Source organism: Drosophila arizonae, chromosome X, assembly GCF_054131065.1.
Source record: "Drosophila arizonae isolate 15081-1271.41 chromosome X, UAZ_ARI_1.0, whole genome shotgun sequence".
NCBI classification, from domain to species: Eukaryota; Metazoa; Arthropoda; class Insecta; order Diptera; family Drosophilidae; genus Drosophila; species Drosophila arizonae.
The window spans coordinates 27987789-28004320 of NC_142927.1; the positions used below are offsets into that span (position 1 = coordinate 27987789).

General features: G+C 41.7%; 4 protein-coding genes across 8 annotated transcripts in view; 1 reads left to right on the forward strand and 3 right to left on the reverse strand.

Moving 5' to 3' along the window:
- Nucleotides 1-16532, forward strand: part of goe (endothelin converting enzyme 1) — a 35025-nt gene that overhangs the window by 14744 nt on the left and 3749 nt on the right. For all 5 annotated transcript variants that reach the window (XM_089475466.1, XM_089475465.1, XM_089475464.1 and 2 more), the window contains 2 exons: nt 15928-16191; nt 16258-16409. In XM_089475466.1, coding sequence (XP_089331592.1) covers nt 15928-16191; nt 16258-16409 — 416 coding nt within the window. The remainder of the gene's footprint in view (nt 1-15927; nt 16192-16257; nt 16410-16532) is intronic.
- TwdlZ (TweedleZ) lies at nt 2446-3394 on the reverse strand. The gene has a single exon (XM_018013897.2). It carries the CDS (start codon nt 3064-3066, stop codon nt 2446-2448), a length of 621 nt encoding a protein of 206 aa, XP_017869386.1. The 5' UTR covers nt 3067-3394.
- Nucleotides 5879-6989, reverse strand: TwdlY (TweedleY). The gene has a single exon (XM_018013898.2). The coding sequence runs from the start codon at nt 6846-6848 to the stop codon at nt 6093-6095; it is 756 nt and encodes a 251-aa protein (XP_017869387.1). The 5' UTR covers nt 6849-6989; the 3' UTR covers nt 5879-6092.
- Nucleotides 13045-14675, reverse strand: TwdlX (TweedleX). The gene is made up of 3 exons (XM_089475468.1): nt 14519-14675; nt 13670-14444; nt 13045-13601 (listed from the first exon to the last, which is right to left on the reverse strand). The coding sequence occupies exons 1-3, from the start codon at nt 14531-14533 to the stop codon at nt 13282-13284; spliced, it is 1110 nt and encodes a 369-aa protein (XP_089331594.1). The 5' UTR covers nt 14534-14675; the 3' UTR covers nt 13045-13281.

Genomic DNA, 16532 nt, shown 5'->3' on the forward strand with positions numbered 1-16532 from the left:
ACTTGACTTGTTTAAAACTTACTTCGAATCAACCAAATCTTTCAATTCTCACTATCGAAAATGAAATTGCTGCAATGTTGGATTACGAGAATATAATATGCAGATTGAAGCGATGAAAGCTACAAAAGTTAACTTAAAGTTTAAGTTTGTTGATTTCGATCGGAAGAATTTTTCTTCTCGTGAAGAATTTTTAGTTTTTGTTGTAATTTAGAAGTTTAATTTAAATTTTATGTTTGTTTTGAGTAAAAAAAAATATTTTGGGTAAACAAATTTTTCGTTTTGAAATTCGCAGCAAAGATCGTTTTACCGCCCTAAATCAAATCAATGCAAAGAGCAGAATTTAGAATTATTGCAGATTTAAAATATAATAATTCTAGTAATCGTTTCAATATATTTTGTTGAAATTTTGTTTGCACCGTAGTACAAGTATTTTGAAAAATACAAAAAATTAATTAGGCTTAAATGAGCGTAAATGGTGCAGCTGAGCAAATGCCAGATCTTTCTGGCCCGATCGACCCAGCTCAATGTATTTCAATGAAGACGCCACACTGGTCAGGCTTGTCTGGGCTGTTGGCAAATAGGCCGGTCTATGGCTATGTTTGTTAACTGAAGCATTTCCATTTTCATTTGATAAGACTAGGCTGGTGGCTAGTGGCTAGTGGCTGGTGGTTAGTGGTTGGTGGCTGGTGGCGGTATGCAACGAAAAGATGGCTCGATTATATTGTGTCATTTGTATACTTGAACTGCGACTAAAAGCAGAAATTCCAAACGTCGTCGTTGTCGCTGTCGTTGTCATCTTATTATTTTTGTTTTTTGTATTTATTTATTTATATATTTATTATTGAAAAATTTCATTATAATTGGCATAATTTGAATGCGCTTTGGGGCGAGCTTTGTCGGTTTGTCGGCTCGCGCGGCCGATCTGGCAGTTACTTAAGACCACATTTTATATGGCTAAAATGTTATGATTTATGCGCGGTAGCCACCTTGAAATAAGCCGATTGAATTCAGCAGCCGCAGCCCACAAAAAAAAAATAGTTATTAGCCAGACGGTAGTATTTTCAGATGTTCGAATCTATATCAATTAAGTCCATAGTACGGCATTTGCCACTGCACTGTGTGCGTGTGTGTGTGTATCGGTGTGAGTGTGCTTCAGCCCAAAACGAATGACTTAGAACACAAACTTTTTACGTCAAGCCAATTAACGCATTGGCCTTGGAATATGGATTGCATAACTTTTCCTCTATTGTTTCTTCTTTTGTATATATGTATACACTTTTTATGTTGTTTTTTTTTTTTTCTCTTTTTTGATTTTGTTTTAAGTTTCTTATGCATATTTGAAGATTAATAGCTGCCGTCTTGTGCGGTTCGGTTCGGCTGCCAATCACAAAAAGGTCGTCTAGTTGATGTCCAGATATGGCCGCCGCTTCCACAATCCCATTAATTAAATGCAAATGCAAATAAATCTACACGAGCTGCTTTGCGAATCAGCCACCAAAATAAAGAAGATGCATTGATGTCTCTTTTTTCCTATCTTTTCTTCTTTTTTTCTGAATTTAACTATTTGCAAAATTTATGTAAATCAAACTGAAATTCGTGGTTTGGCGATCCTCGACGAACCGCGAATGCCCTCTATCAACATCTTCATGATAATTAATGTAAATACGAGCAGAGGCAGGGGCAGCAGAGAGAAATGAACTATGAAAACATACATAGTCGTATATCTGGCACCAGCCAAGCACACACACGCACACACACATATACAGACGTCTTAGTCTTCCTTTAAATAGATACAAATAAATAAAAATAATGAATAGTTTATTTAGGTTTTATATTTTTAATATGATATTTATACAATATTCAAAATTACACTGTCAACAATTTAATACTTAAAATACAAATTAGTTGTTTGTTCAGAAATATCTGTGCATTTCTTGTTCTTCCTGTTGTGCATATGCTTCGCATTGCCCAAAGCCGCCTCGTTTGGCACAGGGTCATAGCACTTTGGCAAAAAGGAAAAAAAAAACAGACAAGAAAAAAACACTTTTTTATATATAAAATTTAAAATAAAAACACAAAAAAAAAAAAAAAAATACACACATAAACTATAAAAGTTTGCAAAAAGTATGCGAAATCTACAAAAATAAAACACTTTGCGGCTGTTGAGTTGAACATTTTAATTTACGCGTTCGCGATTTTTTTATGACGTCTTGTTTGTTGTTGTTGTTGTTATTGGATGAGTGGGGATTTTATTTGTATCGGCATTGTCTATATATTTAACGCTTATCACTTTTATGCAAATGCTGCTACCCGGCAATGTTAATAAGACACTTAGTGGTGCGCATGGGACGATCGTTAAATTGACACCACCCAATCGCCTGCAGCACCACACTCACATGCATACACGCACGCACACTCACACTCATATGCACACGCTTATGCGCTTTAATGAAAACTCTTTGTCGGTCGCTGATAGTCGTAGCCCAACTGAGCCGCTTTGACTGCATCTGTTGGTGACTTTGGGGGCTCCAGGGCGCCAATCACAGACTGCACTGGCGCCACGTAGGGCGCTGCATGCTCCGAGTTGCCGCCCAGCACGTCGTACTGCGTCTGTATCTCACGCTGGGCAGCGGCTGCCTCCTCGTTGGTCTTGTATCTGATGAAGAAGACGTCGGGCTTGGTCAGGGACTGCAGCTGCGGCTTTGGTGGCTCTATATCTTGGGCCTCCAGCTCCGGCTGCTTGCGACTCAGCACATAGATGACCGTGCGCTCCTCCTGGGGCGCCAGCTCGGCCGTGTACTTGAGAGCCTCGTTCTGGGTATTGGGCGCGCGGATGAAGATGACGCGATAGTTGCGCGTGGCACGTCCGATCAGCAGGTGCTTGGTGCGTGGCTGCAGCTCCTCCGGGTCCTCGGCTGCCACGATGCTGTAGAACTGCTTGGTAATTAGCGGCGCTGACGTCGTAGGACTCTCCCCAGCCGCCGGTGGCAAATAGGAGCGCATCGGCAGGGCCTGGCAGTGGCCAAAGAGCTCCAGCGAAACGAGAAAGATGACAAAGCCCAACATGTTGCTAGCGGATGATGCCCCGAAATGTGTGTGGCAGTGGGTGGCCACAAGCCGTATATATATATATTGGGCAGAATCTTGAAGTGTTTTTTGCACACAATTCGGGGCCCAATTAGCCAAAGACTTTGGCAACGAACTTGTTGCAAATTAGTGAAAACAAAGGAGCCGTTAAAAGCGAAATTGTTACAACATTTGACTGCCAAGATCTAGAGATTATTTTCGTAAGATTTGCACATTTGTATTTGAGTTGCGATTGGCATAGAATACATATATTTCCGCTGCATTTTGTAATACACATATACAAATTTTTACATTTCATAAATATACATATGTATATGTATATGTATGTCTTTATCATAAATTTCAGAGATCATAGTTTTGGCTCATTTATCTTTTATCGCTGCGCGCATAAACATCTTGTTTGGCCATTGTCCACAGTTTATGCGGCATCATTCAACGCCCCCACATTGCTTCTTCTTCTTCTTCTGTTGCTTCTCCATTTTTTGACTAATGGGCAGCTGGTGTGATCTAATCTGCGCTTCACAGCCTTTGCATTTGTTCAACATTTCAAAGTTTTCTTTTTATTTTGAATTTTTTGTGCGTTTCGCAGCCTCGCAGCTGATTAGTAGATTAATTCATTTTGGTTTCGCTCGCGTTGTTGTCAACAAGTCGAGACAATTAAAATATCAACAGCGATATGTTTCTCTTATTTGTTATATTTGTGTGAGAATACGACGAGTTGGCTGGCTTGACATCAATTTTGATTTCGGCTTCGATTCAGGCCTCGATGCGCATCGATTTGCATAAATTGACGCGTAATTCCCACACTTTCATGTCGCATTTGGCAAAATGGTACAGCTAATTTGATTTATGACTTGATTTATTAAGAAAAATTGCCTCTGCCCAAAGCCAAAGCCGCCAGAAATCAGAAATCACTGATAAAGATGTAAATGATCTTGTACGAAGGTTGCTCAAGGGCTGCTCGCTTGCCGCCTTCGACCTAATGAAACGATACAGATTTGGACTTGCCATAAATGAGAGTATCTCAAGATTTGAATAATCAATAATAATAAGTCATTCAAATTTCAGAAACAAGAAGCAGAGACTGAACATTTGACATGCCGAATGGAAATTGAAGAGACTTTTCTGTTAACTAAAAATATATATTACAATTTATATATGTATTATATAAGTATTAGAGCACGAGTTATTTAAATGTAAAAATATATAAATCGCAATACTCTTTGATGGTATGAAGTTTTGCATCGATCACTCAGTGATTTCGTTTGATGACAGCAGATGATCTGATTTTTTTTTAGTTAATCGCTTTACCGTTACTTATTTAAATAACTGATATAGTAAGGCATGTTTGTAAAAACTTTGTTGGGGCTTGCGAAATAGTCTTGCTTTGGTGGATGGAAGGTTGAAAGCAGCATATAAGCCAAATATTTTAGTGTTTTACTATCGAAAGTGTTTACACACTCAAGTGAGGCGAAAATGATGTGATGTTTTATGTAGGAGCTCTGTTAACCCAACGCCAATGTCAAAATTGATTTGCAAAATTTGCAAAGTTCCAGCAATTTCGATCTTCAGACTGGAAGGTCTCTTGAGGATGAAGGACCCAATAGCTCACTTGATAGTAGATCCCGCCAAACTAGTAGATTACTAACTAGGCAATGGCTAAATGGGCTCAATCGATGGCTAAGGAAAGTGCGAGCAGCTCAGAAGGGACAGCTGAAACCTTGATGCACGTAATGCATTGCTCTGGTGGAAGTCTGTCTATAATGGAATATCGGAACAAGGCCTGTCCAGTAAAAATTCTGCAACTCTACGGAAAGACATCCCTGATGGAGTACTTAAGATCTCAACTCTAGCTTAATATCTATTATTATTATAATATACATACTTATATGACAATCAATACTGCAGATTGTCAATCCTGAGTCCTACATTGCATTATTGTTAAGTTGAGATACATCAATTGTATTTGATGGACTCGACGCTTATTAAAAACAAAACAAAAAAATATATATAATAAATTAAAATGCAAATTCCAGAGTTGATTTAACTGCATGTCAACTGCTGACAGCAGCTACTATGCGCGATCTGACCTACATATGGCTTGTGATGTCAACATTTATGTAGCCATTGATCTATCTCCATTCATATCAGACAATAACAAAATATCATTAGTCTGGCTACAATCGCTAATGTTACGATCATCGTTTAATGTGGTTCAGCTGATTTGAGCCAAGATTTGTATTCAAGCTGCACTCAATTAGGCCACATTCAGCGGTTAATGGAGCTCTTAATCTATCCATCTGATAAGAAAATAATGTTCCAATGTATTCTCTCTCCCTCACTCGCTCTCCATCTCTCCCTCTCTCTCTCTGGTTGAGCTCATGCATATTTATGCATTTGGCCTGCGTCGCAGCATTAAGATCGACGTCATATTTTGTCATGGGGCGTCAGTTTAACGATCGCTCGAAGTAAAAGATGCGCTGTTTGATTCAATTATAATTAACTTTGATGTGCTTATTTTGATTTCTCACTTCATTTAGGCTAATATTGAGGTAGTTTGGGCGCCGGGCCGCTTTGTTGGCTGTCGAATTGTTTTTTGGACGTTGAATTGTTGATTTGCATTTGAGCATTTTGCTTTTTGGCCGCTTCGGACCTTTATTAGCCGCTTGGCATGATTTGAGCAACATTTCAATTTATTTATGGCATTTTTATTAATTTTTTAAATGGCATTTTATAGCGCGGAAACTACGCGACCTTACCCCAAAGAAGTGTCTCTTGAAAAAACGTTGCGTACTTCTTTATATATACATTTTATTTATTTATTTTTTTAAACAATAACAAAAACAAAAAACAAAAAAAAAATATATGTGGTCGAAGGAAACAATGTGCTTAAAACTAAACAACACATAACAAGCTATTAGAAGGACTGAAGTTTGTGTGCGTGCGTGGGCGGGGATTGGGTTTGGGGATAGAGGGCGTGGCGTGGTGGTGTGGAGTGCGGGCGCTTATCGCTTCAGGGCACTGGGCAGATACTGGGAAGAGGGATTAGTGCTGGGGCGATTGATCTGGCGGTAGTTGTAGCTGCCATCGGGATTGAGGCTGTCGAGGCTGCCGATGACGGAGGTGATCGGGGCGTTGTTGTCCTCCTGGAACTCGTTGGTGCCGCCCAGCTTGTCGTACTGTCCCTGGATCTCCTTCTGGGCTTGGTTGGCCTCGTCCTCGGTCTTGTACTTGATGAAGAACACCTCCGGCTTGCTGGGCTGCGTCGGCGCTGGTGTCGCAATATCGTTGGCATCCAAGTCGTTGCCCTTCTTGCTCAGCACATAGATGACGGTCTTCTCCTCCTGCGGCGCGAACTCGGCCGAGTACTTAACGTTGCCATTGTCGCCAGCTGGCGCCTTGATGAACACCACGCGATAGTTCTTCTGCGGCCTGCCGAGCACCAGATGCTTCACCTTGTTCTCGTTGCCGCGCTCCTCGGGCGCCGACACCAGATAGAACTTCTTGTTGATGATGGGCGCCGGCGTGGTGCTAGCTGGCGGCAGGTACTTGTCGCCGCCTCGATGTACCTGCTGCAGCTGGCCCACCGGGCTGGGCAGCACCAGTTGTCCCCCGGGGTTCGGGAGGCCCGACAGGCCAATGCCGCCCACAAAGAGATCGCTAGTCTGCGGCTGCTCGTAGCCGTACTGAGGACGTGCCTCGGCCAGGGCCAGCAGAGCGGCGACGCAGCCGAACACTAACTGAGCTGATGTGGAACGCATTTTCGAATTGGGTTCGTTTTGGTGAGTTTCTGTGAGTTATCCTTGTGGTAATCCTTGAATGCTTGCTAGCTTGGTTGTCGCTATCGCGTCGCGTTCGTTTGAGCACGTTTTGCTTTGGATTGCTTGAGGGCAATGGTTGCATTTCTGGTCGCTCCACTTGGCTTATATGCGCTGCTTTCCAGATCGGCTGTGGCCGCTGGCTGCGCTGTCGGCGCCATCAGTTACCAGCTTGTTGTTGTAATTTATGTAAATCAGCATAATCAGCATCATCAGCAACATCAGCATCAGTAAAAGCATCAGCAGGGGCAGCGGCAGTCGAGCTGCTTGTCGGCTGCTTAGCTTGGCACATGGCAATAACAATTTGAACATGTCCACAGAGTTGGCTCGCTTTCAAGATAGGCTCGAGCAGCGAATGCTACCAAAAATGTATTCAAATCTCTCAACTGCATGTTGAGTCAGCCACAGGCAGTGGGGCGTGGCTGATTCTGATATGCGCTGCGTAGCCATGGTTCACATTTTGAATAGAGCTCATATATCTCGTATAACAATAGCCACTCGTCTCGTCTCGAATAACATATATAAACATATATAAATATATATGTGTATATATGTAGCATCTAGCATATGTATCTGTTTCTATCTCTATATAATTTTGGCAGCTTAGGCATTGAACTTGACTGCGCGCTGCGCTGGCCTCACAGCTGAGTAGATTATTAATAGACCCATGGATATACAGAAAGTTTAGTTTTTTTTTGCCAGTTTCTGTAGGCTTTGCTGGCCGCCGTTTGCATCTAATTAAACGGCACCTGAACGGCATCAGTCTTTGACTCTAGGCCTCCAAAGCAATCGGCAAAAAAAAAAAAAAAAACAAAATGTGTTTAGCGAAACTAGTTTGCTGGGTTTTTCTTTGGCCCAGAGCAATGCTGGCCTGCCCATCACATTGCTGATCGATTAACTTGCAAATGTGAAACACTTAAAAGATGGTTTCATACATCTCAATATGAATGGCGACGGACCATCTGATTGAATACGATCAATATGCGAACCAAATGGGCATCAAATATGTCACAAATGTGCTACGCAATGTGTCTCGATCTGTGCATATATAATATATAGAATGTATCTTACATATGTATCTATCATATTATATAAACTAGACAAGGCAAAAAAAAGTAGATCAAGCCTTGATATCTCTGAACCTAGTTGATTTTGAATCTGATTGAAATGTTTAAAGCACGAAAAATTCATATGAGTAGGTAGAGAATGGAGTCCCTTCGTATAGTACCTGGCATAAATACTCTCTCTCTCTCTCTCCCTCTGTGTGTATCCATATCTATATCATATATCTATATAGATAAATGTATATAAATATCAATTTCCTGTGCTGTCTCTAAGAAAGGGGACATCTTATACACTTCGCGTCATCAGGTTAGCGCCCCCCCTTACACTCATTTTCTTTTACGTTTTTCTCTTTGCCTATTGCACGCAACTTCTTGGTTTTTTTTTTATTTCATTATCATCATATGAGATGTCTCTCATACCAAAAAAAAAAGCGCGAGTGAAAACCCGTTATGTTTTATGTTTTATTCTTTTCTATTTTCGCAAAAAATGTGTGCACTTATTTTGCGTCATCAGATTAGCGCCCCCAAATGCAATTGTAATTATCTTGCTTATTTTGGCAATTACACTCACCAAATTTTTTGTGGAGCTCAAAGCATTCAATATATTTATAGTATGGGTAAAGAAACAGTTTTATCTTTGGTTGAAAATCAAAGATTGAGGCATACTTTGAATCTAGACTATGCAACCAAAAAATTGCTGAAAAAACAGGAAAAAACAGAAAACTAAGTGGCAATTTTCTTACAAATAGGGAAAACTATGGAAAAAACTGTATAAGCGGCAATAATCAAGCGATTTCAGAAGGAAATAGAAGAGCATTAGTTCGGGAAGCTTCGAATTCCCATGAATCGACCACCAAGATTAGGGATAAAATCGGTGTTAAGACGAGCTTATCAACGGTCCAAAGAGCAATTAAGAAAGTTAATTACTTAAAGAAACAGAATGTAAAAAAAAGACACCAGTCGATATGCTGAGAAAAGAAATACGCATTAATTTTGGCCGGGCGAACATGACGTGGTCTATCCAATGGCAGCATGTTGGCTTTTCTGATGAGAAAAATTGAATTTGGAAGGAACTGATGGCTAAATTTGTTATATCCATGACTTACTCATAAAAGAACATAATTTGGAACGGTTTCCAAGCCGTTGCGGCGGGGGGGTGGTGTGGCATTGATGTAGGGTGCAATATCTTACTACAGCGCTTGTAGCTTACAATTTTTGACATCGCGCATGAACGCATAGGACTATAACACCGTGTTTAAAACTGCTGTTCCGCATTTCTATAACCTGTCTGAAAACCGGCATTAGATTTCCCAGCATGATAATGCTCCAAATCCAAATCCAAATCCCTGAAGTCCTGGATTCAGGGCCAAAAAATTGATCTCATGGAGTGGCCACCATACTCACTCGACCTTAATATCATTGGAAACGTCTGGGGATGGTTGGTCAGGAAGTATATGAGTCCGGAAAGCATTATAGTGCAAAGACAGAGTTAATCGAAGGTATTGAACACGCTTGGCCAACCATATCCTTGAATATTATTGAACAACTTTATAATTCCACTCCTAATCGAATTTTTGAAGTAATTTCAAACAAAAAACGGCACTACGCACTACTAATATTACTTAAAAATAATAATAGCTTAAAATACGGTGTTATTTTTGGTCATTAACTTAAATAAATTGAATTTAGCGCAGGGGGCGCTAATCTGATGACCAAATTTTTGTTACATGTTTTTTGTACATTTTGCAAAAAAAAATTATTTAAAAATAATCCTTATTGTTACAGTAGCCATTCTTTTTGTATTTTAAAGATAAATAAATGGAGTATAATGTGAAAAAATTTCAAAGATGGAGCTCTGATAGTTTAGATTTTATTTAGCTTTGAGGTTGAGTGTAAAGGGGGGCGCTAACCTGATGACGCGCAGTGTATATCGGTATTTTACACAGTGCCAGATCAATCATATTAATGTCATGGGCCCATGTGCTTAACATAGAGATCAATATCCTAGCGATATAAATGAACTATCTATTATAGAAATCATATACTAATATACTTGATTTTGACGAAGGCCCTGGAGCGTTGTTCCCTCTGGGCCCTATGATAATCAACCCCTAATCTGCAGTGGTTTTTACACTTCCTTCTATGTTTGTATATATAAAAGTATCCCATGTCCTTTTTTTTGCATCTAATCTTATCTCTAAGTTTTTCTATCTCCATTTGTATCTGGATTTTTACCTAAATGTACATCGGCAACTTTTCCATCTATCGGTATTTATATCTCTATCTCTGTCTCTAGCAATATTTGTACTTCATGTGTATATCTTTCTGTAACTCTATCTCTATCTGTATCTGTATATTTTCATCTATTTTCATCATATTTCTCAATTTGATTCTCCTGTATTTCTATATTTGTATTTCCTTCTTGAGCTCCATCTGCATTTGTATCTTTTTATCGACTTTGATCAGTACGCTTTATCTGCATTTTCTTCTCTTTCTTCATCGGTAGCTCTTCTTTAGTTCTTATCTGTTTCCGTATCTTCTCAATTTTCATCTATATGCCTCTCTATATCTGTATCTTTTTATACCCTGAACCCATTGAAAATGGGAAATCAGGGTATAATGGTTTTGTGAAAAGTATGTAACAGGCAGAAGGAATCATCGCAGACCCCATAAAGTATATATATTCTTGATCAGCACGACGAGCTGAGTCGATATAGCCCTGTCCGTCTGTCCGTCCGTCCGTCCGTCCGTCCGTCCGTATGAGCAAAAGAATCTCAGAAGATATAAGAGCTAGAGAGCTGAAATTTGGCATGCATACTCGTGTATACCATAGGCAGTACAAGTTTGCTTTATTTTTTCGATAACTCGTCCGATAACTTTTTTATCGAGAATAATCGAAAAATCGACTTGGTTTTTTCAGCATAATTTTAACACTTTTAGACCTGGAGACTTCATATTTGGGTTGTATATAAAGTTAGTGGATACAAAGATTTTGTAATTTGCAGATTTTGGATACCACGCCCCCTTCTCCCCCAATTTGTAAAAGTACTAGTACTAGTACTTTTCAAGTACTAGAGACTTGTGCTTTGGAATGTACACATATTTTAACCATATGATTACGCTCTGAAAGTTTCATTAAGATCGTATGTCTACAAAAGAAATTATTCAACAAATAAATTCTCATATTATTGCCCACATTGCAGCGCAGCCCAAGCGCAGTCGCTGCTAACTGCGCAGTCAGCAGAGCACGTGCTTATAAGTGCATGTGTATGTATGTGTGCATAAAAGAAGTCCAGACTGATTAGAATATCAGCTTGGAGGGTTCAGGGTATCTCCTAGTCGAGCAGTCTCGACTGGAGCCTTCTTACTTGTTTCCAATTTGTATTTTTATCTGTATCTCTCTGTACCTGTACCTTTTTCCCGATTTGGATCTTTAGGCCAATCTGTATCTACATATTATATTTTTCGTATTTGTATTCTTCATCTGTATGTATATACATATGTATATCTTTATCTTTCTACACTATACATTCTATGTATATTATCTATCGACTTCGGCTTGACCTCCAGCTAAATATTATGGCAAATTGAATAATCGAAATGCGTTTATAATTGACTATATAAAGCGTTGTTTGTCATGGATTTTCCATAGCTCTGATCGGATGCTGGCCAAATGTCCAATTATGTTATTCTTCAGCTGTTAGTGTTGGCGATTGCCGTAGATGGTGGCCTCCTAAACCAATCAACAGTAAACAGTTAACAATAGGCCGATGAGTCAGTCAGGCGACTGGCGGGTGCTGAAATCTATAGAAGGGAAAGAAGCAGATCAAAGGCTGACGCAGAAGCAGAAGCAGAAGCTGCTGCGACACATTCACCTCTGGCTCCGTGGAGGTCGCTAGAAGAGCTCATCATATTGCATAATTTGTCGCAAAGCTGAGCTCGATCAGCTGATGGAGTGCTTGATGATTGATGAGCATTGATTGATGGTCGAGCATCAACTTGAGAGTGCGACAGATATCTAGCGGCTGATCCACTAATTTAGTTATAAACAGCTCGCGCTCCGCTGGCTCAAAAGCGAACAAAACGATAATTATCAATTAGGCATTCCATATCCATAATTTCATATCTTCTTTTATATGTATATGTGTTTATTTTTTGGATGTCGCCGAAGCCGTAGCCGAACCGAAAGATCCGAAAGACGCCAAAGCCTCTGCGAAATAATTTATGTAACTTTTTATAAACGCTGACAGTAAAAACCGAGGGACAAATGTTCGAGCGCAGACTGCGCTGGCCGCAGATCGTATCGCTTTATTTAGTAGGTGTGATTATCTTTATGCAAAGATCGCGACGCATTAATATGCAGATGCGCTCAGATAGGGGAGATATAGATGGATGCTGATACCGAATACCAGGTAGCATCTGCCAGCGATGTAATCCATATATTTGATCATAAATTTGTTAGCGCACTGTGCGTGTGTGTGTGTGTGTGTGTGTGTGTGTGTGTCTTGTCTGTATGTATGTATAGATATATCCATATATGTATATAGAGTTTGTAATACTTTCTGGTATTTTAATGCGTTGCATTTGTGAGTTGACCTTGCAGCGCGTTTGCTCTACGTTTCCCTTTGTGATACAGCTTTGTTTTTCCTCCTCTTCCTCTTCTTTTTCTTATTATTATTTATTTATTTATTTATATTTTGTTTTTTATATAAAGACGCTAATTTATTTGCCATCGGCTTTTGGTTGGTGGTCGCGCCATCTCCGGCAGGGGCTAGGCGCCCCGTTGGTTTTCTATAGTTTTCGATGCAGTTTCAACAATTATGAAGAGCTTGCCAAATAGTTGAGACCAGATCAAGCAGGTGAGGCAGGCCGTCAGGTGTCTTGTGTGTCACCTGCTTCTGTAATTTGTTAATTATATTAAGTTTTTATAATTAATGCTGATGCCCGGATCTTAGATCGGGAATCTCCCAACTGTATGTTCTTCACTTTCATTCAAACCAATTCCAATAAAAAAAAAAACTTTACCAGCCTTTGCATTTTTTTTGAATGCTTAAAGAAATCCTTAAATTTTATTAAAAAAAAAATAGAGAAAAAAAATAGTTTTTCATTTGTTTTGCATCAGTCGCAAAGGTATCTAAAATGAATATCGCAAGAGTCAAGCTTAGCGTATTCTAGCCAAATAATCGCCATGGATTATTCAATCAGAATCAAGAGTCGGGCGCGTGTTGGGTCCAGGCAGCGTCCATCGAGGAGCTGCCCGGCGGATTGATTGGGCATGTTTGGTTGGGATAGTTGGGATGCAGATGGCACGTCTAGTACTTGACGGATCTGATGGGCTTGGCGGGCAGATATGAGGTCTGGATGCTGGTGCCTACATTCGATGAGCCGGTCGCCACTTGGTTGCCATTGGCGCCAGCGTTGATACCGATCTGCAGGTTATCGTTGGAGGGGCCTAGGCCGACACCGACACCGCTAATGGGAACGCCACCAGTGCCAACGATGTTGACGCCGCCGCTGCCGTCACTGATCACGCCGGAAGAGCCATTGTCGCCCAGGGCGTTGATGACGGAGGAGGTGGGCACAATGCCTTCATCGCTGAGGCTGGAGCTGCCGCCCAAGGCATCGTAGTTGGCTGAAGTGCAAGTAGAAGATGGATTGATTAGAGTAACCCGCGTTGCCCACAGCCTAGACTACACTTACCCTGGATGGTCTGCTGGGCATGCGCTGCCTCCGCCGGAGTCTTGTACTTGATGAAGTAAACCTCGGGCTTGTTGGTGACGGGGCGCTGTGTGACCACCTCGGCGCTGACATCGAGTGCGTTCGATTTCTTGGACAGCACGTAGATGGCGGTCTTCTCCTCGACTGGGGCCACGTTGGCAATGATCTTGGCCTTGCTGGTGGTGGATGCGGGCGCATTGATGAAGACAACGCGGTAGTTCTTCTGCGGCTTGCCCACGTTCACATAGCGGACGATCTGCTGCTCATCGTGGTCCTCGGGCGCGGTGTGCAGGTAGAAGTGCTTGCTGATGATGGGCGGCTGGAAGTTGGCCAAGTGGCTGATGTACGCCTCCTGCTCCTTGTAGTTGATGACGGGTCCTGGCCGGATGCCAGTCAAACCGATGTGATCGTTGACCACGCCGGTGTAGATGCCGTTGCCATTGGCACTGCCAGTGCTGATGCCGTTGGAGTAGCCGTTGGAGTAGCCGTTGCTGCTGGTGTACTGAATGCCGCCCACTTGAGCAGAGGGCACGAAGCCGGAGTTGACCCCACCCGTCACCAGCTGACCCACAGAGGGTATGTTGTTGTAGTAGGTGGTGCCCGATGCAGTCGGCTGGTACGAAGTGGATGTCGTCACCACAGGGCCGGACACCAGGTTGTCGTTCTGGCCAATGTCGTAGCGGTAGGCCTGACGACTGAGATCAGGACGCGCTGCTGCCCAGCGACTGCAGCCGAGCACTGCAAGGCAGGCCAAAAACTGCAAATGGATTGCGGATCGTTGGATCATTTGCGTCTACTTGCGCCTATCCAGTTTATCTGCCATCGACTTACCAGAAATTTGTTCATGCTGTTGGACAATGTGGACGCGGTCGGATTTGAATGAAGCTGAGCGCTGGAGGAGCTGCGGTGAATTGATGCCCTGTCTGGAGACAGCGCTCAGTTTATATAGAGAGTGTCGCTGCTGGCCTTTAATTGAAGTTAATTAATTTGCTCGCATTGATTTGCAATAAATTGTTAAAATGAAATATAACTATAACACCACACAAATCCGGCTAGCACGGACCTAGAGAATGAGGCTTTGGGCTTTTATTTCACTCGTTTCGCCTCGCAGGCGCTAATTAATGCTGCAAACACAGCTGACACAATCGCTCCCAAATAGTTGATCCAATGTCGCCATCAGCTGGCTGATGCCACTTGACGCTGTCCACTGATTCAATCGGATCGATCTGGCGGATTCCCACTCTGTCTCTGTCTCTGTCGGAGTCAATGAAATTGATGACTTCGGACTTCTGATAAGAGTTGAATGGAAAAATACTAAATATAAAGTCGATAAAGCATTCATGCTATAGATAATGTACATATTAGATAAAAAAAGTTCTTTGGGTTGTAACGATAGAACCAACATAATTTAGAATTTTATTATACCGACGCTCAAGAGGCCGTCGTTATAACCGGAAAACGGTACATAGGTTCACTCATCTATGCTTGATTTCTTTTGACATATTGTGATTCATTTATATTATTTTATTTGATCTACAGGGTATCTGACTAAAAAAGTATTTATCTTGATTACCCATTTAACTTACAGTTACAACATACAAACTCAATTAGAGAAATTAAAAAATAAAAATGATCGTTGAAGGGTCGTTGGAATCAGGTTAGCAGGTTTATGCTTGAGTATCTTGTATAGGGCAAAGATTTTCCTCAGTCAAAAGCAATGGTATCGCTAGCGATAACTAGCGCCGTCAATATGCTCCTGCTTGAGGCCTTGGGCTGATTGACGATCTGCCATAGCAGATAGTACCCTGTCATGATTGACATCTTGCGATGATCTTATCTTGGATAGAGCATACAAATGTTGTTGTTATACAATGCGCTTTCATTTGTTTTTATTAATCTGATACTTGGACTTTTTTTACGACTGCATGATGGTCTGAAATTTCCAAGACGTTGCAGTCAAACATTTTAGCGCTTTTAATTGCTATAAACCCAAAAATATACACACACACTCTCACACACAGGCAGCTCGTAATGCTCTAATATGTATGAGTGGAAGTTGTCATAAGTTGTGCCAAATTTCATATTTGGTGCTTTTGTCGAATTTCATTAGCGCCGCTCGATGTTGCCATCGTCGGTAGAGGCGCAGCAGGAGGGGCAGAGGGAGCGGGTAGCGGGGTCATTCCTCCGGATATTGGATTACAGCATGTTAATAACTGTCTTCCTCTTCCCATTGCTTTCAGGTGGCTGGCAGGCGATTTCGGCAACGAATCGATTGCAGAACTGGGAGTACAAGAATGCCCTGAAATTACTGCAAACGAAGTTCGGGATCTTTCCCTACTATCGGGTCAGTGTGGAGAACAGCTACAATGTGCCCTACGACTACGTCATAACCCTGGACGAGGGCGAGGTGGGACTGCCGGACAAGTTCTTCTACGGCCCGGACGCCGACGAGGAGGTCGTGCGCGGCTATAAGCTGCTCCTGCGCGACTTTGCCATCAATATGGGTAAGCACTCAAATAATCAGAGCATCAGAGAAGTCAATCCCTAATGCAACGTGCATCTCATTCCAGGCATTGTGTCGCGCGAGGCAGATCTGTTTGCCGATGACATCTTCCACTACGAGCGGCGCATCGTGCATCACATCGAGTCCGCCAAGGGGCGTGGCGAGCGGCAGCAGAACAAGCTCATCCGGCTGGCAGAGCTGAAGAGCATCGCGCCATCGGTAAACACTCAGCGAGTCACTGTGTTTCCCCAATTACTATCGAAAACTAGTTTCAAATTAAGTTGGAAGCGTACTAATTGATTTAGGCATAGATCGCACTTTGGCATTTCAGTTGCAGAATGT